This window comes from Ornithorhynchus anatinus, chromosome 8, assembly GCF_004115215.2.
Source record: "Ornithorhynchus anatinus isolate Pmale09 chromosome 8, mOrnAna1.pri.v4, whole genome shotgun sequence".
NCBI lineage: Eukaryota > Metazoa > Chordata > Mammalia > Monotremata > Ornithorhynchidae > Ornithorhynchus > Ornithorhynchus anatinus.
Genome location: NC_041735.1, coordinates 525,392 through 545,733, shown reverse-complemented (window position 1 = coordinate 545,733; position 20,342 = coordinate 525,392). Strand labels below are relative to the sequence as shown.

The window sequence follows — 20,342 nt, the reverse complement described above, 5'->3', positions numbered from 1 at the left end:
CAAACTGCCATTCTGCATAGCCCGGTGGCAAGAGCACGAGGCTTGGGAGTCAGAGGTCGTGGTTCTAATTCTGGCTCTGCCACTTGTCTGCCGTGTGACCTTGGGCAAGCCACTTCACTTCTCTGTGCCTCAGTTACCTCATCTGTAAAAATGGGGATTAAGACTATGAGCATCACATGGGACAACCTGATTGCCTTGCAGCTACCCCAAAGCTTAGTATAGTTCTTGGCACATAGTAAGCGCTTAACAAATACCATAATTATTGTTATTATTGTTATAATTTAAACACTTCATTTATTCATTCATTCAATCATTTATTGAGTGCTTACTGTATGCGTAGCACTGTACTAAGCACTTGGGAGAGTACAATATAACAACAAGTAGACACATTCCTTGCCCACAAGGATCTTACAATCATCTGCTCACCTAAGCCCTTGGATATTTCTATAGCCACTGCTTCCAAAGCACTTACGTTTATATCCTTTACACTTAGTTGCTTCCACTACCTGTTATTTATTTTAGTGTCTGTCTTCTCCACTGTACTGTAAGGTCCTTGAGAACAGGGTCCATGTTTACTAACTCTCTTGTCCCAACCTGAACACCTAGGCCAGTGTTCTGTGCAACAGCAGGTATTCAATACACACTCCTGATCACCTGACTGACTTACTGACGAGGGGCACTGCAGCATGTGTGGGTGTAATTCAAGCAGCTCTGGGGGCAACCGTGCAAGCACATACCCTGGGCTGAGGTACAGCGCCCTGCCCCCACCCCCCCCGCCACCTTGGCCTCCCTGCAGTCGGGCCCAGTGTTGGCTGGGCCGGTCTCTCAGTTCGGGGTGGCCAGGCAGGGCCAACACTGGCCTATAAGGGATCGTCACCTTGGACATGTGGCCAGACTGCGTAGGCAACACTAGGTAGTGTGAGCTGTTTTGACTCTACTCCTACCCACCCCCAACACATCCCCCAAACTCCACTCTATTGGCTGCAAAGCTCTCCATCACCTAGCCCCTTCTTATCACACCTCCCTTTTCTCCTTCTACATCCCAGACAGCACACTCCCCTCCTCTGGTGCCGCTAACCTTCTCACTGTGCCTCGATCTCACCTGTCCCACCATTGACCCCTAGCCCACATCCTATCTCTGGCCTGGAATGCCCTATCTACTAAAATTTGCCAAACAATTACTCTTACCCCCTTCAAAGCCCTACTGAAGGCTCACTTCCACCAGGAGGCCTTCCCAAAGTAGCCCCCCCGCCTCAGATTCCCCTTCCCTCTATGTCACCTCAACTTGCTCCCTGTGTTCTACCACCCTCTCCCTGCCCCCTCCCAACACTTACATACGTATATGTATACATCTATAATTCTGTTTATTTATATTGATGCCTGTTTACTTGTTTTGATGCCTGTCTCCCTTTTTCTAGACTGTGAGTCCAGGGTGGGCAGGGATTGTCTCTCTTTATTGATGAATTGTACTTTCCAAGCACTTAGTACAGGACTCTGCACACAGTAAGCACTCAAGAAATACGATTGAATGAATGAATGAATCCCTTCCCCCATTCTGAGCTGCTCCACTTCCCCCTTTCCAATCCAGTTCAGGCAGTGCTCCACTACCTCTCTAGACCTTTTCCAATGCCATCCTAACAGTGGCACTGGGTAGGGCACTGGGAGCCCTCCCTGTGTATGGAACATGGACCATGGTAAGACAGATACCCGAGTGGCTGCTGACAGCAGGGTTCTGGGGAACTCTCGCTGTGTGTGGAGAATGGACCATAGCAGGGCAGATGCCTAATTGGCTGCTGGAGGCAGGATGCTGGGGAACTCTTGCTGTGTGCAGAGAATGGACCAAAACAGGACAGATGCCCAAGAGGCTGATGGCAGAGATCTGTAAAGGGGAGATCGAAGGTAAGGAGGCCGGGAAGATGCTCTGAAAAGGCAGGGACACCACAAGAGGCTGAGAGCAGGAAGACAGTGGTAGCCAATGGATGAGCCTGGATTAGCATAATTCTCAATTCATCTCTGTCATTCGACCCACATATTCAATGTCATCAAAATTTGATTGGGCTTACCTTCACAACATGGCAAAAATCCACCCTTTCCTCTCCATCCGAACAGCTACTACACTGATCCAAGCACTTATCCTAATCTACCTTGACTACTGCATTAGTCTCCTGGTTGAACCTCCCTGCCTCCTGTCTCTCCTCACTCCAGTCCAAACTTCACTCTGCTGCCAAGATCATCTTTCTAAAACAAGTTCAGTGTACATCTCCCCATTTCTCAGGATCCTTCAGTGGCTGCCCATTCCCCTCCACAATAGATAGGAACTTCTTACCACAGGCTTTAAGGCACTCAATCAGCTCACCTCTTCCCACCATACCTCATGGATTTCCTACTACAACCCAGCCCACACACTTCACTCCTCTAGTGCCAACTCACTCACTGTACCTTGATCTTGTCTATCCACTGACCCCTTGCCCACATCCTCTCTCTGATCCAGAACTCCCTCCCCCTTCATATACAACGTACCCCCGCTCTCCCCACCTTCAAAGCCCTATTAAAATCACATTACTTGAGGTCTTTCCCGACTAATCTCTCATTTTCCCTACTTGCCCTCCCTTTTACATTGCTTATGCAATTGGATCTGTAATAATAATAGCAATTGCGGTATTTGTTAAGCACTATGTGTCAAGCACTGTACTAAGCACTAGGGTTGATACAAAATAATCAGGTCCAACATGGGACTCATAGTGTAAGTAGGAGGGGGAACAGATCTTAAAACCCCATTCTGCAGATGAGGGAACGGGGGAATAGAGAAGTTGTCTTGCCCAGGGTCACATAGCAGACATGGCAGAGTCGGAATTAGAAACCAGATCCTCTGAGTCCTAAGACTGGGTTCTTTCCACTATGATGCTTTTCTATGTACATATCTTGAACTCTGCCATTTCCCCTTTCTGTAATTTATTTTAATGTCTGTTTTCCCCTCGAGACTGTAAGCTCCTTGTGGGCTGGGAACATGTCTATTAAGTTTAGGTTTTTTTTATGGTATTTGTTAAGTACAGAGTGTTGAAGTAGATACAAAATAATCAAGTTGGACACAATCTCTGTCCCATTTAGGGCTCACAGTCCTAATCCTCATTTTACAGATGAGATAGCTGAGGCACAGAGAAGCTAAGTGACTCGCCCAAGGTTACACAGCAGACAAGTGGCGGAGTCAGGATTCGAACCTATGCTCTTTCCACTAGGCCACACTGCTTCTACTGTACTGTATTTTCTATTCTATTGAATACTCCCAAGCTCTTAGAACAATGCTTGGCACACTGTAAGGGCTCAATAAATAAATACCATTGATTGATTGGAAACTCCAGTATCCTTTTGGCCCAGCCCACAGTCCTGCTGCTAGTAAATCCAGCTAGGAAGGAAGGGTTTGCTCTCAGAAAAACCCTCAAGAGTAGCCAGGGTCTCCGCAGCACAGTCGTACTGCCCCCCACCCCACCCCCTGCGGGCTGGCCCACACCACTCCTGGCCTTGCCACCACGCCAGCCACCCCAGCCCTACACTGGGAAGTGCCCATCTTGGGGACAGGGTGAAGGTGAAAGGTGAACTGCTTCACCTTCACCCTCATTCCCCTGCCCACCTGCCCAGAAGAGGCTGATGTGACCCTGTCACAGGAGCCAAGCCTGGGAGAAATCTGTCCAGGTGCATGGGGAAGCTGGCCAGAGCCCTGCTTGATGGAGACTTGAGCTGATCCCACAAGGGGCTTAGCCACCTAGCTGCTCCCCAGGACAGCATCGGCAGGGTTTGTGGGCCCTGAGCAAGTGCCAAGAGGGTGCCCAAGGCATAGAGAACAGCACAGAGGCCCTAATGCAGCACCCTGAGACGCTCTAGGGGCCCAAGATCATGGTTGGGATCTTGATACAGTACAGTAGAAGCAGTCTGGAAGCTTGTCCCGGGAAAGGTCCCAGGAGGGTTCTGGGAAGGAGGTCCTGGGAGGGGCAGATATCCCCTTGGGCTTCATGCCCCTCTTGGACGAACCCCGCCCCATGGCAAGAGGTGCCCGGGCCTCTTGGGATGGGTGTGACTTAGGGCCTGGAGAGCTGGGGCATCTGGTCTGCTGGCTACTAGTATCTATCCAGCTGCTAGCTAGAAGCATCTACACTGCCTGTAGCTGGAAATATCTACTCTACCATTAGTTGTAAGTGTCTACAGGTCCACTACTTGGAAGGGATCACACTTCTATTAGCTCCAAGCCTCTAAACTAGCACTAAGTGGAAAGGTCTATAGTGTTTCTAGGGGGAAGTGTCTACAGTGTTGCTAGCTGGAAGCATCTCAACTGCCACTAGCTGGAGGGGTCTACTGTCTGGTAGCTGGAAGGGTCTACACTGTCTTTAGCCACAAGCATCTACTACCAGCCCCTAGCATCTGGAAAGGTCTACACTCCCAAACTCCAGCACCTCCACCTGGCAGAAACAGACACGTGTCCTTGAGCCTGTGCTACGGTGGCCGGGCAGGTGTCCCGAGTATCAATCAGGACCGAAGGTAGAGGGACTACAGGCTCTGCCCAAGCCTCTGGCTCTCTCTGCCCCCTCCCCCTCCCCTCCCCGGCTTCCCCGGCCCCCTGGCTCCCCCGCGGCTGGGAACAAGGTTCCCCCAGGAGCACATTCCTGCCGGAAACTCAGGCGGAATCAATCAGGCGACTAACAAGCTTTCCAAGCCAGCAGGGCCCTGGCCGGCACAACCCAGTTCACCCCCACCAGCCAAGTCGCCTCTGACTTGCATCGGTCACCGCTCCTGTCCCACAGTGGGACTTCAGGAGCTGAACCCCATGAGGCCCAAAACGCTCCCCTCACCACTGTGGCCAGCGGGGCCCTCAGGGAAGGACCCCGGCTGCTGGAGGAAGGGCTGGAGGAAGAGGGCAGTGGCTTTCCTGGCTGGGTTTCACCAGGCCCCATGGCCATGTCCTCATCTGTTTATGGCTTCATCAGACTCAGCATAGCGCCTCAGCATAGCGCTCTGCACACAGTGGAAGCCTGACACAGCACTCTACACACAACGAACGTCTGGATCCAGTGCTCTGCACACAGTGGACATCCAGCACAGCGCTCGGCAGCCAGTGGGTGCCCAGCACAGAACCCTGTACAAGTGAACCCCTGGCACAGTGCTCTACACAGTGGATGCTTGACATAATGTGTTACACATAATGAGTACCGGCCACAGCACTCTGCACAAAGTGGAAGCCTAGCACAATGCTCTGCACACAGTGGGTGTCCACTACAGTGTCTGCCCCCAGTGGGAGCCCGGCACAGTGCTCTATACACAATGGGATCCTGGCACAACGCTCTGGCAACCTGGCACTACACTCTGCCCACGTGTGAGGCTGTCAACACTGGCAACATTGATGTCTGGGGAAACAGGGTCTCCCCGTGCCCCAGCGGCTCCTGGCCATCCACAGGGCAGCCTGGCATCCCAGCATCAGCAGGAAGCTGACCCACCTCTCCCTGCTGATGAGCGAGCCGGGTGAGGCTGTCGGAAGCCGCTTGGGATCCTGGCCCTGGCCCCCAGCTCTCAGCACAGCCCAGCCCCAGGAGTCTGAAAGTGTCCGCAAGACCCCACACCAGGGTGACTCGGATATGCCATCTCTAACCAGTCCCACACCCTTTCCCAAGCCACACCCCCTCCCTGCTCCCCAGCCCCCACCCGGACACCCACAGGTACACGCACAAACCCAGCCACACACTAACCCACTGATACACACCAACCTAGACACCCACGGACAGGCACACGTTGCACACGGTAAGCGCTCGATAAATATGATTAATAATTAATAATAATTCAACCCCGCCCCCACACCTCCCACGGACACTTGTATAGGCATTCACTAACACTATCCTCCGGACTACCGGGTCCTTTCCCCCTTCCTCCCCGACACATACAAACATCTACTAGCAGTGACCTACAAGTCCTCTGACCCCGGCCGTGCGCGCACACACACGCACACAGACATCTCCTAATAGAGACCTCCAGATCCTCCCACCACCCGCTCGCACACACACATACCCGCTCACACTAACACAGGCATCTAATAGTGACCTCCTTTCCGCCTCTCTCTTTCTCAGGCACGCACAAATACGCTCATATCCAGGCCCCCCCACTCAGGCCGCCCCTGCGTCTCCGTGGTTTCTCCCGAAGAACAATGACCCCAGAAACGGATCGTGACGTCAGGGCTTCCCGCCCCGCCACTGAGGTCGGCCTCCGGTCTGCGATTAGAGAGGAACCAGCGACCAAACGGCCTGGTTTCCTCGCAGTGACCCTCGCCTGGCCGCGGCCCGCCCGGAGCTCCCCGGGCGCCGTCGTGGCCCACACGTGCGCTCCGCTCCGGGGAACCGGGATCCAGGCACCCGCCACATTGGGCACCGTGGCGCCGGGCCGGGAGCCGTGGGAACAGCCCACTGACCCCTCAGCTGGGCCACGGGACCGCTGCGGGACTGCCGCGGGCAAACGCGCCGTCGAGTGCATCTCAGCCCTGCGCTCCGGGGGAGAGAGGGGGGTCCCTGCCCTCCCCGAGAATGGCTGCGCGCTCTGGGAGTTCCTGCGCTCCCAGACGGGGGTGGTCCCTGCAGACCCCCGGTGGCCACCGCCATCCCCCGGAGTCCCTGCGCGGGGCCGCCCGCACCGTGCAGGCTCCCCACCCCCACCCCCCGCCCTGCGCGAGGGTTCCCTCCCCTTTCCACCGGCACCGGGTGCGCGCGCCCGCGCAGCGCTCAGGACAGCTGCTTCTGGGAGTCTCAGAGTTTTTGATTCAAGTTTTGGTCCCGAACCAACAACTTTATCTAATGCATACTTCGCGTTTGAGTCTTTGTTGAATCAGAGTTTAATAGAGCAGCTGAATATTTTAAACTCTTGGGGAGGCGCACACCGTCAAACCATCAATTTCTCCCCGACAGATTCGGCATTCCTGGGCGCTGCGCATTCGTTCAGTCATTAGTCACCGGGTCGGGGCGGGCGCGGGCCTCCGCCCTGTGGACCGGCGGGACGGGGCCGGGCGGGGGGCGGGGGGCGATGAGGAGCGGGGCGGGAGGCGATTCTTACCGAGGAAACTGCAAGGGCTCCGCCGGATTTACCCCGCCCTGCTCTGAGCGCCCCCGCGCAGGCCCGGGGCTTCCACTCGAGCACGGGCCTGGCCCGGACCCAACACGATGGGATGGGCAAGACCCACCGCTTTGCCTCTAACTGGGTCCAGCCGGGCAACCGCAGGCTAACCTCGCTCACCTTCTCTACCGGCACTTTTTCTCAATGCCTCCTATAGCCCAAACGCGACTCATTTACGTGACCCTCCGAGCCCCCCCAAAACCGTTGCGTCCACGACTCCCCACTCCTCAAGAACCTCCAGGGGTTGCCCATCCACCTCCGCATCAAACAGGAACCCCTCACCATTGATCTGAAGGCACTCGATCAGGGCGCTTCCTCCTACGTTCCCTCACGGATTTCCTACTACAATCCAGCCTGCACACTTCTCTCCTCTAACGCCAACCTACTCACTGTACCTCGATCTCGTCTATTTCGCTACCGACCCCTCGCCCCTCGACAACCTGCCTCTGGCCTGGAACTCCCTTCCTCTTCATATCCGACAGGCCACCAGTCTCCCCATCTTCAAAGCCTTTATTAAAATCGCACTTCCTCCAAGAGGTCTTCCCCGACTAAGCCTTCATCTCCTTTACTCTCTTGCCCTGCTGCATCACTTCTGCGCTTCTGTGCTGTGGGCAGAGCGCTGTCCTATGCGCCTGCTGTACGCTGGGCGCCGTGCTGGCGGCTGCTATGTGAGGAACACTGTGCTGGGAGCCTCCTGTGCTGGACAGGGCGCCTGCTGGTCGTCTATTGAGTGCAGAGCGCTGGATTGGGGGCGGTTGACACGGTCCATCAGGAAGCTCCCGGAGCCAGCCGGGGGATGACAGATTGGGCCCTTTTTCCCAGGCTCCTGTGGACGGTCCGCTTCCTGGGGATCGGGATTCCCTTCCCAAAAGTGTCCCGAGACCTTCTCCCCACCCCCACGAGCTGTGCTACTCTCTGGCGTGGTTCTAAATTGTGGGACCCCGGCCTGCAGGCCCTGAGCCCTCTCTGTGGCCGCCGGGCTTGGGGCTGAGGGCCCGGAGAGTCCGTTCACTCAGTTTCGGGGGGGCGGGGGGAAGCGCTTCAGGGTTCTTAGAATCTGAATCCTGCATTAAGACGGAGTCGCTGACCAGCTCACACAGCTTGGAGCCGAACGTGGGGGCGAGGTTGGGGCCTGAGGGCCGGGGACTGGGGCAGAGGCACCCAGGGTAGGATGAGTGCAAGGATGGGGGCCGAGGGCCCGGGGGTGGAAGGGGGCGAAGGCAGGGATGGGGGCGAGGATGGAAGCTGAAGGTCAGGGAGCGGAGGTGAGGGCACCGAGGACAGGGTGGATGAGGGCCGAGGGCCGAGTGGGTGCAAGGAGAGGGGGTCGAGGGCCGAAGGAAGGGTGGGGCTGGGGATGTGGGACTAGAGTCAGGGGGTGAGGGTCGGAGGAGCCGAATAGAGTGACACACGGGACGCAGGCGGGGCAGGGCCCTCCACGGCTCCAGATCATCCATCCTGCAAGGGGGAGGGGGCCAAAAGATCCAGCCCACCCCTCCCTTCTCTCCCTCGAGCCCAGGGGACCACCCACCCCGAGATCAGACATCTCAGCGTATGTGGAGCCTGACGTCATTCCCATGGGGGGGGGGGAACGGGGGGGGGGAGCGATGTAAGCATGTCAGGGCCTTGAAGGCAGGGAACATCGTGTCACATGGCTATTCTGTACTCCTCAAGCGCCTAGTACAGTGCCCCACCCCCGTGGCGCTAAATAAACGCTCCCATCTCTACTGTGCAGCCCGGAACAAGAGTGGAGCCAGAGGGGTTTAGGCAGTTTAGTGGAGAAGTGCCCATACAGCGTCAATGGGGGACAGTCAGGGCTCGGGGGGCGGTGGGGGGAATCAGGGTTGGGAGGAGAGTCAGGGCTTGGGTGAAAAGTCAGGGTTTGGGGGAGGGACAGTCAGAACTCGAGGGGAGAGTCAAGGTTTGCGGGGACAGGGGAACAGAGCTCAGGGAGGTAGTCTGAGCTCAGGGGGACAGTCTGAACTCGGGGAGACAGTAAGAACTCGCGGGCAAATTCAGAGATCGACGAGGAAAGTCAGGGTTTGTGGGGAGAGTCAGGGCTCGGGCCCCAAAACCGGACCAAAGTGGCCTGGGAGGTGAGTTCTCAAGGTGAGAAGGCCCAGACTCTCCCTCAAGTCCCAGGCCCACCCCCACGTTGGAGCGGACTCAGGACGAAACTCCCCAGTTACGGCCACCTCTGCGGCGCCCCCATCCCTCACCCTTGCCCCCCCTCTCTCACACTCCTCGGGGAGGTTGAAGGGCGATGATTGGTTGTTAACAGTCCTCGCAACGCCCACTTTACAGTTGTGCCAGTTGAGGCCGTGAGAGTTGAAATGGGTTTGCTTCGCAGATTAGGCCGGTTCGGGGTAAAGTCCCAGGTAGAGCCCAGGTTTAGGGCCTTGCTCACAGACAGCCAGTCCCGGACTGCGGGGAGTGGGCAGGGCCAGGGCCGTGAGGTTAGAGGTGTTGGGTTTGAGGGGGGTGGGGGCGGGGATCTGGGGGCTTAGTATGAGGTGTGCAGGGATGGGCTGGGTTGGGACTGTGGGGTCAGGGAGTTGAGGGGAAAGGGGGAAGGCTGGGTTTGAGGGGCGTGGGCTGGATGGTGGGGTCAGGGGTCGGGGTGCTGAGAGGTATGGGGGAAGGCTGAGTCTGAGGGGGGTGGGGGAGGGCTGGGCCTGGACCGTGAGGTCAGATTGGGTTTGCACTATGCTGTTGGGGGGCTGGGGGCTACATCCGAGGGGCACGAGGGTCGGTGGGGGCGGGTTGGGCCCGGACTACGGTGTCGGGGGACCAGGGGATCGATCTGAGAGGTGAGGGGATGGGCGGGGCGGGGGCTGTGGGTTTAGTATGAGGGGTGCCGGAGTGGGTTAGGTTGGGGCTGTGGAGTCGGGGGACTGTGGGGAGTGCGGGGGGTAAACTGGCCGGGGACTGCAGAATGGGAGTGGCCGGGACCTAGGTGGGGAATGGGGGAGGGGGGAGGCGGGTCTGCGGGGGCAGAAGGGGGGGAATACCCGAGGCATGAGGGCAGGGTCAAGGGTGACCCTCCGTTCCCGGCCCCAGCTGGCCGGCCCAGGGCTGTGACGGGTCTGGCTGCCCGGCGCTGAGCCGACAGCTCGACAGCTCGTGTGTGGGGAGACTGGGCCGGAATTGGGCGGCAGCCGGGGAGGAGGGGAGGAGGAGCGGAGGGGGAGGGGGGCTGCGGGGAGGGACGGGGGAGGAGGGGGCCTGGGGGAAGGGCGGGGGGCCGGAGCCTGCAGCCAAGGCTGGAGGAGGACGGATGAGCTGGGGAAACACTCGCTTGGGCCCCTTGGGCGGCTGCCTAGGCAGGCGGAGAAAGAGTTTTCGTTCCCACCCTGCCTGGAGACTTCTCAACCTCACATCTTCCTTCAATTTGCTTTCTGCTCCCCCGGCCCCTCCCTGCCCAGCTCTCTCCACCCTTCCCTTTCCTTCTCCCTCTCTTTCTCTCTCTATGCCTCAGACACACTCCCCTAACACCAATACACACACACACACACACACACACACAGGCGCGCACACCCATACCCCACTCCCACTCCCGTCCTCCCCCCCCGCCCCCAGAGGTCCCATCCGCCACTCTGCCATCGGGCCAGCTCCGCCAGAGCCACCAATGGAGGGTCGCCCTGGGGGGTTCCCACCTCCCCTTGATGCTGCCGGGGTGGGGCCGGGGGCCGGGACCTGTCCCGTCCTCCCTAATCCGCTGTGCCTTGGTGGGCGAGGTGGGGGCCAGGTGTCAGATCCCGCAGACGAAGGGAAGTCCCGGGATGCACCGTTCCTGGGGCAGGGACAGAAAGCCAGGAGTCACCCTCCACCAACCGCAGGGGAGCCTTGTACGAAACTCCGGATTGCACCAACTCAGCTGACTTTGGGTCTGTGCCCGCGGCGTCCAGTGCAGCCCCTTGCCCCCGGCGGGTCTCCTATTCAATGCCCTGCAGGTCATAAATTCTCTGCACACAGTGGACACCCAGTTCAGTGGTCTGCCCACAGGCGCTCAGTGCGGTGCTCTGCACCCAGCAGGCCCCAGGCCCTCCCGGCAGGAGCACTTGGGGTTTTTCCCGACCCCAGTCCTCTCCACTCCTCTAGCTTGCTGCTCCCCTTCGGCACCGAAGCTTCAGGAAAATGCCAGGCCCAGGTGGGTGGACATCAGGAAGAACCCAGGGCCATAAGCACCCCCCACCCCCCCTCCCGCCGCTGCAGGCATTGGGCTGTTCCTAGGCCAATCAGGAGGCGGCATGAAGTAACAGTCTCAAGGCCAAATTGCCCCCCTGCCCGGCCTCAACCTACCTCCCCTTTTTCAACCGCATCTGCTTCCCGCGGGGGCTCCGGCTCTGCTCTGCTCAGCTCAGCCGGGGACCGCGGCCTCCGGGAGCGGGAGGACGTGGGGGCCGAGGGTCGGGGGGTGGGGGTCGCCTTTGAGACCTACGACTCCCTAGGCCGGACACACTGTCCTGACGGGAGGATGGCAGAGCCTGCCAGCCAATGCATTTTTTTTACTGAGTGCCTACTGTACGCAGGGTATTGTATCGAGCCTTGGGAAGAGGAATCAGCAGATGTGCCCCCTGCCCCGCGGGAGCTATAGGCTAGACAGACGCCCTGGGCAGGGCTGGGCCTGCGGCTCCAGGTGGGCATGAGGGATGATGTGAGTGGGCGGGGGGGAGGGAGCGACGACACAGGGCAGCACGAGGGGACGCGGGAGGGCACGGGAGGCTGCGGGCAAGTCCGGAGAGACACAGGTAAGGACGGGGCGGCTGTGAACATGGACAGAAGACGTGCGGACACCGGCGGGCCCGGGGGCCGGCGTTAACCCTCGCTGGACGCGATCCCTGCTGCCCGAATCGAAGCGGATCAGACCCTCCCACGTCCGACCATGACAAAGCCGCCTCCCGCAGCTCCCAAGATGCTCGCACTCCGGTACTATCCGGTCTCTATAAAGGTGACGATTCCCCCTGCCCGGGCTGCGTGATTTACGGATGGCCGAACGGTCGCTCCTTATAGGCCTCAGAGCCCTAGAGGGGGGAGCACCACCCCCATCCCCTCCGGCGGCGCCCCCCTCTCCCCCAACAACAGCCACGTTAGCAGGACTCGCTACACGACAAGCAGACAGTTACACAACCCCAGAAACGAAATGTCTGTGTCAACACTCGGGTTTTTGGAAGGCTGCTGGGAAATCAAGTTTATCCAACGCCTGCCAGCTCCCAGCTGCTGCAACGCTCCTCCGAATGCAGCGGAGTCCGGCCCCTCCCTCCAGCACGCAGGGCTGCGCTTTCCGTGCGGCCGCGGGGAGGGCCATCGGGGCGGCCACCCGAGGAGGGGACAGCGGGGGCAGGGTCTCCAGGAGGGGCAGTGGGGGTGGGGCTCAGAGGCCGCGGGGCGGGGAGGGGGTGGGGGGGGCGCAGCCCCACTCTCCCCCCGTCGGTGGAGCCCGGTTTCTGGTGGCGGGGGGGTGGGGGGTTTCTTCGGCAAGAAAAGATTCTGAGAAAGTTTGTTCGGGATCCCGCCCCTCCCACGGAGGGCAGCCGTTCCAGGGCCCTGGACCCTGGCCACACGCAGTTTAACTTCGCTTCAAGGTTCCCGATGCCAGCACGGGTCAGAACCAATACCCGGGACTGTGCTCTGCACATAACAGGCACGAGTGTACAGCACTCCATACGGAGCAGGGGCTCAGTACAGCGCTCTTTGCAGACTAAGTATCCAGTACGGTGCTTTGACACAATAGGCCTCCGGTATAGTGCCTGAACACAGGAGGCACCCAGTACAGTTCTCTGCACTCAGTAGGTGCCCAGTATAGCTCTCCCGACACAGTAGGTACCGAGTAGCACGACCTATACCCATAAGGTGTCCAGTAGAGTGAAGAGACATTCAAGAACTGCTGTGCGCTACAACTGTTTTCTTCAGGCACTTGGAAAGAAGTTCATGATTATGACTCGTTTTGCAGATTCGGCACAGAGCTTGGGCTGGCAATAAGTTATGGACCAGCCTATACCCGGGAAACCCTACACACAAAACAAGGACTGTCACCAGCACCAGAAAGCTGATTCATGACACTGGATTCGACTTCCTAGGTAGAACACTATCAAACAACGCAAGGACATGCAAAGAAGCAAAAAAAACAGGACCAAGAAGGCTGGTGCAACTGTTGTTAGCTGGACAGACTGTAGACTAGATGGAGACTAGGCTCTAAACTCGTCCTCCAGACTGAAATCTCACTGTGGGCAGGCCACGTGTCTGCTAACTCTGTTGTACTGTACTCTCCCAAGAACTTAGTACAGTGCTGTGCATACAGTGAGCGCTCAATAAATACGACTGATGATGAGGATGATGGTGATGACGACAGCCAGACAGATACAGACATGGTGGCAACAAGGCATCAGGCTCTGTGCCAAGTTGCAGGTCTACACAGCTGTTGGGGTGCCCACCCACTAGGCCTTGGAGTAGCCTCCCAGCACCCCCTACAGCCCTCTCAGCACCACATCCCCAACCCCGAGGTGGCAGGCACAGCGGGTCACCAGCACCTCGGCTCCCACACTCGAGGCCGCGCAGGGTCACCGAGCAGTGACCGCAGGAGAGCCAAACAGCCGCGGTTCGTGAACTGAGATGGAACACAATCAAGCTGGGGGGCAGGGCCGACGGTGCACAGACCCAGAAATGCCCAAGATCCAACCGGGCAGGGGGCGGGGGCAGGGCCGCGGGCACTCACCTCGCTCACACTGGGGTCCGGTGAAGCCGTACGTGCAGGCGCAGCGGTTCGGGGCCACGCACCTCCCACCGTTCAGACAGCCACTCTCACACACAGCTGCAGGAGACAGGGAATGGTCAGGGAGCACCCCGAGGCAGAGCCAGGGACTCCCCTGGGACCCCAGGACCGCAGGATGAGGGCAGCAGGTTGGGTCCCCGGGGCCTTTGGGATTCCTGGGAGCCTTTGGTCTTGGTCTCCCCTGTCCGTGCCCAGGATCGGTTGCAGGGCTGGCAGTGGGGTAGGAGGGCAGGGTGGAGGGGGCGCAGTTGTGGGGACAGTGGTTGTAGGTTCACCAGTTGTAGGGGCGGGATGGGGCAGCACGGTCGGGGGTAGGGTCAAGGAGGCAGGGTTCGGAATGGGGGGTTAGGGAAGGGACCAGGATCGGGGGTGAGTTTCAGGTGGCATGGTAAGGAGGGGGTCAGGATGAGGGGCCTGGATCGGAGGGCGGGGTTGGGGAGGCACAGTCTGGGGGTGAGGGGAGACCCCTTGAGGAGCTGCCCGGACTCAGGGCCCCCAAGCCAGCAGTGCACAACCAGTGTAAGGGGGCAGGGAAGTCTGGGCCCGGTAGCTCAGCCTGGTGGGGGCGGGGGCTCCTTACGCTGTCCACAGTGGGGTCCCGTGTAGCCCTTCTGGCACAAGCAGTGGTCGTTGCTGCAGCTGCCACCGTTCATGCACCGCACGTTGCAGTGCTGGACTGAAAGGGGACAAAAGAAAGAGCAGCTTCGGTCACCATTCTCACTGGGGCTGGTGAGGAGGGGGTCCGGGAGTCGGAGGGCCGGGGATCGGGGAGTTGGGGGGACCAAGAGTCGGGAGGGCTAGGCACTTGGGGGAGATTGGCGTGCTGACCCTAGGCTGGGGCCCCAGGGCGTTTAGGGGGTCAAGCAGGGCACATCAGCCTCTGGCAGCTCCGGGGGGAGGTCTCTCAGCATGAGGATGAAGAGGGAGCTGCCCAAGGATGTCTCCTGGTCCCCGGGAGCTGCGGTAACCCACCCATCTGGCCACCTGAGGTGGATCCTGCTAGGAGTCCCTGCCCGGGGGAGAGCATAGTTTGCCGGCCAGGGCCAGCCACTGGGGAGACTCACTGCTCCCCAACCCTGCACAGGAGTGCTTACCACTGTGCTCTGCTCACAACAGGTGCCTAGTGCAGTGTTCTCATCATCCTCATCCTCACCGTCAATGGTATACTATTGAACGCATACTCTGTGCAGGGCACTGTACTAAGCGCTTGGGAGAGTACAGTACAACAGAGCTGATAGCCACCTTCCCTACCCACGATGAGTTTACAGTCTAGAGACTGTAGGTGAGCGGTACAACGCTGTGCCCACAGTAGATTCCTGGTTCATCACTCTGCACAGAGTATGTGCCTGGTCCAGGGCACTGCTCTCAGAGGGCACCTAGCAGAGCACTCTGTTCACAGTGGGGGCCCAGTACACACCGAGAATGATGAAAGCATAAATCAGGGCTTTCCCCGCACAGGAAAATGTTTATAATGTTCGGCACACTTAGACCATAGAAGTTGTACTCTATTTCCCCTGTCTCAAGTGTCTGTGCCCTCGGAGGTGGTGCCAGAGTGCAGACTGGGGCTGGGGGAGGGGCAGGCCCTATCCTGAGTCGCAGCTGCAGCCACAGCCTCCGAGTTCCTGTCGATTGTGAAGTTCCCCTCAGCTCTCCCCTCAGCTCTCCCGAACAGAAGAACGGGGGAGCCAGGAAATGAGCTCACCGGCCAGCGGGGCCGGGGCTCGGATCCCACACTGATTTCAGTGAGCCCAGCCCCGCCCAGACCAGAGAAAGTCCCCGCCAGGCCCGCGGGCTGCGGGAGGGAAGGGAAACCCGACCCGCTGCAGCGTCTGCCCCGGGGCACGGCTGGGCCTGCGTCCCACCCGAGTGACCGATGGCCAGCTGCCCACTGCTCTCCCTGCTGCCCTCCAGTGACCCAGCACAGACCCTCTGTTACTCTTGATTCTGCCTCAGTGACCCAGCATGGACCATCCAACACCCCTGACTCTCCCCTCACCATCTCTGACTCTCCCCCAGAATGGACCATCCGAAGTCCCTGACTTTCCCCTCTCCATCATTGACTCGCTCCCACAGTGACCTTCCTCAGACCCCCGAGCTCGATCCCCTGACCTGCCGCCCTGACTCCACTGTGGAGATGGTCAACTGGGCTGGGCTGGGTGGGCTGGGGGGAGTGATGTGCTCTCTGCAGGGAGGGGGTAGGTGGGCAGGAACTGTACTTACTGGATCTTGAGCCGCAAGATGGTGATATCTGCCCAGTCGGGCAGGTGCACATGTTTGGCCGGGAGCAAAATCCGTCCCCACAGGAATGCCGACAGATAGCTGAAATGACAGGAACCAGGCTGTGCTGACCACTTTACTTTCAGCCTTGTCTCCACTCCTTCAGCTACTAGCTGGGCTCTGTTACTCCCCTGATGTCTCACGGGGGCAATCTCCCTCCCCAGATAATCCGGAGTTCTCACCCTAGACCGGGCATCCCAGGACACCAGAGGTCCCTGGACTGGACTGTCCAGGGTGCCAGAGGTGACCAGGCTGGGTCGTCTAGGGTACTAGAGACCAGGGTGGACTTTTCAGGGCACGAGAGGTCACCAGGCTTTAGCTGAGTAGCCCATGAGGTTCCAGCTTTGCATACCCCAAGGTGCTCATCCACCAGTAAAGTCACTATGATGCCCTCTCTGGGCCAAATGGGGTCACCAGCCTGCACCCTGGAAGAAGCTAGACAGCCCAAAGGTTCTCTCACCCAAACTCTCAGGGGTTCCCACCAGGCAGGACTGTCTGAGGAAATCTGTGGCAGAAAACTTTTCTCCTGTGGGCCCTCTCTGACCCAAGTGGCCTGGACCCAACCACCCTGGTCATCATGCCCATTGGGGGGATGCCGTGTGGGCAGGGGTGTTGCCAGATCCTGAACCATAGTTGGCTCGGACTGTGAGGGACCAACCATTCCGGGCTTCTCCAACCATCCAGGTTGGCCCCAGGCTTTCTCCCCCTGCGGCCACTGAGGAACGAGGTGCAGAGACCAGGCCGGTTGAGGGCAGTGAGACCATATAGACTACTCAGCCCCCTCAGGTAGCAACTGTCGATAACACTGATTCCTGGGCCAATCAGGAATCTCTCAACGAACAGCTCCGAACCAGGAACTAGATGGGGCCTGTTTTCAGAAATGGGACTAGGGTTTGGAGGTTGGTTGGTGGAGATTTGAAGGGGAATTTGGGATTGAGGGAGAATTTGGGGCAGGGTTTGGGGTTTGGAGGAGGATTTGGGGGGACAGTTGGGAGGAAGGTCTGGGGGAGGATTTGAGGGAAGTTGTGTTTTCCCAGGGCCTCCTGGGTCCATGGATGCTGACAACTTCAGGGAAGGGTCTCCAGTCGGTTTTGCAGGGAACTGGGAAACAACCCTGTCCACTCTCCCCAGTCCCACCCCGCACTCCACAGCCTCACCCCGTCCTCCGTGGCCCCATTGCCGCCATCCCCTTCCCCTCCTCCCCACCCTCACTTACGGACAATGCACTGGTTTCCACCGGGCAAGGTTTTCCATCCAGGACAGCAGTAGGCATTGAAACGGGATCCACACACGTTGGGCCTGGAACAAGAGGAGAGTGGCCCATCAGTGCCCTGCCTGACCCCCAGCCCTAGAGCCGCGGTCGGCCTCAGCACCCAATCCTGCCAGAGTAGTGTCTAGTGGAAAGATGGAGTCGGAGGATCTGGGTCCTAATCTCAGCTTCACCTCTCGCCTGCTATATGACCTTGGGGAAATTACTTAGCTTCTCTGGGCCTCGGTTTCCTCATCTCTAAAATGGGGATTCAATATCCGTTATCTCTCCTACATCAGCTTTGAACCATATGTGGAACAGGGACTGTGTCCGACCTGATTATCTTGTATCTATCACAGCTCTTAGTACAGTGCTTGGTACATAGTAAGTACTAAATAAATACCTTCCCCAGAGGTGGGCTGAGTCTCCCCAGGCCCCCGGAACGGTTCCAGCAATACTTAACAGCAGTTAGAGGTAGATTAGGGTTAGGGTGAGGGTTGGGCGGGGGAGGGGGAGCAAACAATGTGCGGAAATGGCCTGGGCTGGGGTTCCTTCATGGCTGCCATTGGGGGCCGCCTGTGGAGAAGCAGCCTGGATTGGGGCTCCCTCATGGCCAAGCCTGCCATCGTTTCCCCTGCTCACTCCCTCAGACCACGTGGCTGGAATGTGAACTCTGCCTTTAGTCAGTCAAATGAAAGTCCGAACACGCAAATATTCTTTAGTGGAGTTCGGAGACCCATCCGGATGGGCTCTGAGGGCTAAGGCCTGGTGCGGGAAAAGGTCTCTGGGTCTCGCTGCGAATTGCCGCCCCCTCGGAGCTGGCCTGGGGCTCTGTCTCCCTCCACTCCCCAATGCCCCTCCCCCCACTCTGAGGCCCGCCGAGGAGCAGATGCTCTGGGGCTGGCCCGAAAGGGGCCTCGGGCTGGAGACGTTTCCCTCCAGCAAACGTTGACCCGACAAAAGGGCCATGGTGACGACGCGGTGAAGGGCACGAATGGAGGACACGGGTCGAGGTTGGGGGCAGCACGGAGGGGGTCAGGGCCAACCCAGCTTTCCCGCAGTGGTTCCCCTGGCCGGCCGAGCGGGGGTGGCGGGCGGCTGCGGGGAAGGAGCAGAAGAATGTGCAGTGGGCCGGCGGTGAGGTGTTTCCATCGGGCTTCGCGGCGGGACCCGCCCACACAAATGTTTCTGAGAACTTGGCTCGCCCGCCACGAGCTTTGGCAGGCCAGGCCCAGGGCCGGCCGTTCCGCCAGCAGCTCGGCCCCCAGCTCCAACGGCCTCCCCAGGTGGGGGCGTTCCCCGCCGGAGTCGGAGGTGGCGGGAGCCCCGGGGGAGACCCAAGAAAAAGTTCCAGCACTTTCCCAGGCTTTACTGACGGATGTGGGCTGCCAGCCCCTCCCCACGGCCCCCACAAACTCTGCCCCTCCAACCCACAAAGATAGACAGAGACAGACAGAGAGTCACGGAACTGCACTGGAGTCTCAGGACCCCGGGATTCCCAGCATAGGGAAAGCAGAGTTGGGGGGGAGCGGGTGGACCCACGATGGGCAGTCAAGCAATGGTAGTCACTGAGTGCTTACGGCATGCAGAGCACTCTACTATAGACTCAGTCAAGTCAGGGGTGTGGGAGGGCCCGTGCTGGGTCACTGGAGGAGAGTCAGGGATGGAGGTGGGGGGGGGAGGGGGAGAATTGAGGGTGTTGGAGGGTCCATGCTGGGTCCCTGGGCGAGAGTTGGGGATGGGGAGGGGAGAGGCGGAGGGTTGGATAGTCTGTACTGGATCACTGGGGAAGAGTCAGGGATGAAGAGGGGAGAGTCTGGGGTTTGGATGGTCCATATCTAACCATTAGGGCGGTTGTCCCAGGGCGTAACCGGCACACGGCTCCTCCAAGTGTCCCTGGTGCCCCGCTCAGAGACAGGGTTTTGGGCCGAAGGGGATCTGGGGCTGCCCTCCCGGGAAAGGTTGGGGGCCGATGGTCTGATGTTGTCTGCTGTCTGATTTCTTTCCCATGGCTCCCTTGCTTTGCTCTGCCCTCTAGGTCCAGAGCCATCAGGGAGAGCGCCCGGTGTGCCCCGAGACCACGGATGGCTTTACCCTTCCGTTCTGCGCACTAACAGGCCCCCCCAATGAGCCAGGCTTCAGGCTCTCCCTTGGCTACTCACGATACCCTGACCGGCCTGGCAGCCCTGATCTGGCTCACGGTGACCGCATCTCACCCGTGTCCATCAGACAGTGGGCAGAGCAACTTCACCAGGCCAGGGTGGAGGTGTAGGGCTGCATGTCAGTCACCTTGGCCGTGGCACCGACCATGGCGCTGACCACGGCTAACCCCGCGTCCTGGAGTGGACTCAGCCAGAATGAGGGCCAGCTTGCGATGCTGGCGCTATTGGCACCTACACCCAGGGCAGAAATGGGGTAGTGCTACCTGCAGGTCAGACAGCTAACTAGCGCCTGCCACCCCATTAGTCTGCTTGGTTCCTTCCTTGATGCCAGCCTACCTGCTCCTCCCTCTGCCTCTGTCCGCCCCTCGATGCGAATAGAGAAGCAGCGTGGCTTAGTGGAAAGAGCAGGGGCTTGGGAGTCAGAGGCCGTGGATTCTAATCCCGGCTCTGCCACCTGCCAGCTGTGAGACCTTGGGAAAGTCACTTAACTTCTCTGTGCTTCAGTTACCTCATCTGTAAAATGGGGATTAAGACTGTGAGCCCCACATGGGACAATCTTATGACCTTGTATCTACCCCAGCGCTTAGAACAGTGCTTGGCACATAGTAAGCGCTTAACAAATACCATCATTATTATTAACCTGCCTCTGCCTGTACCACCCCCGACTCTGCCTGACCCTCCCCATCTCTGCCTCTCCGTCCTCCAGCTCTGCCTGTCTACCTCTGCCTCTGCCTGTCCCACC

The 20,342-nt window shown here is 59.0% G+C and overlaps 1 protein-coding gene across 1 annotated transcript in view; it reads right to left on the bottom strand.

Annotated features, from left to right (window-relative positions):
* Positions 1–20,342, bottom strand: part of FBN1 (fibrillin 1) — a 77,020-nt gene that overhangs the window by 45,156 nt on the left and 11,522 nt on the right. Inside the window, 4 exon segments of the mRNA XM_029070440.2 lie at positions 13,856–13,951; positions 14,493–14,588; positions 16,133–16,231; positions 17,406–17,488. Of these exon segments, the coding sequence (XP_028926273.1) occupies positions 13,856–13,951; positions 14,493–14,588; positions 16,133–16,231; positions 17,406–17,488 (374 nt within the window).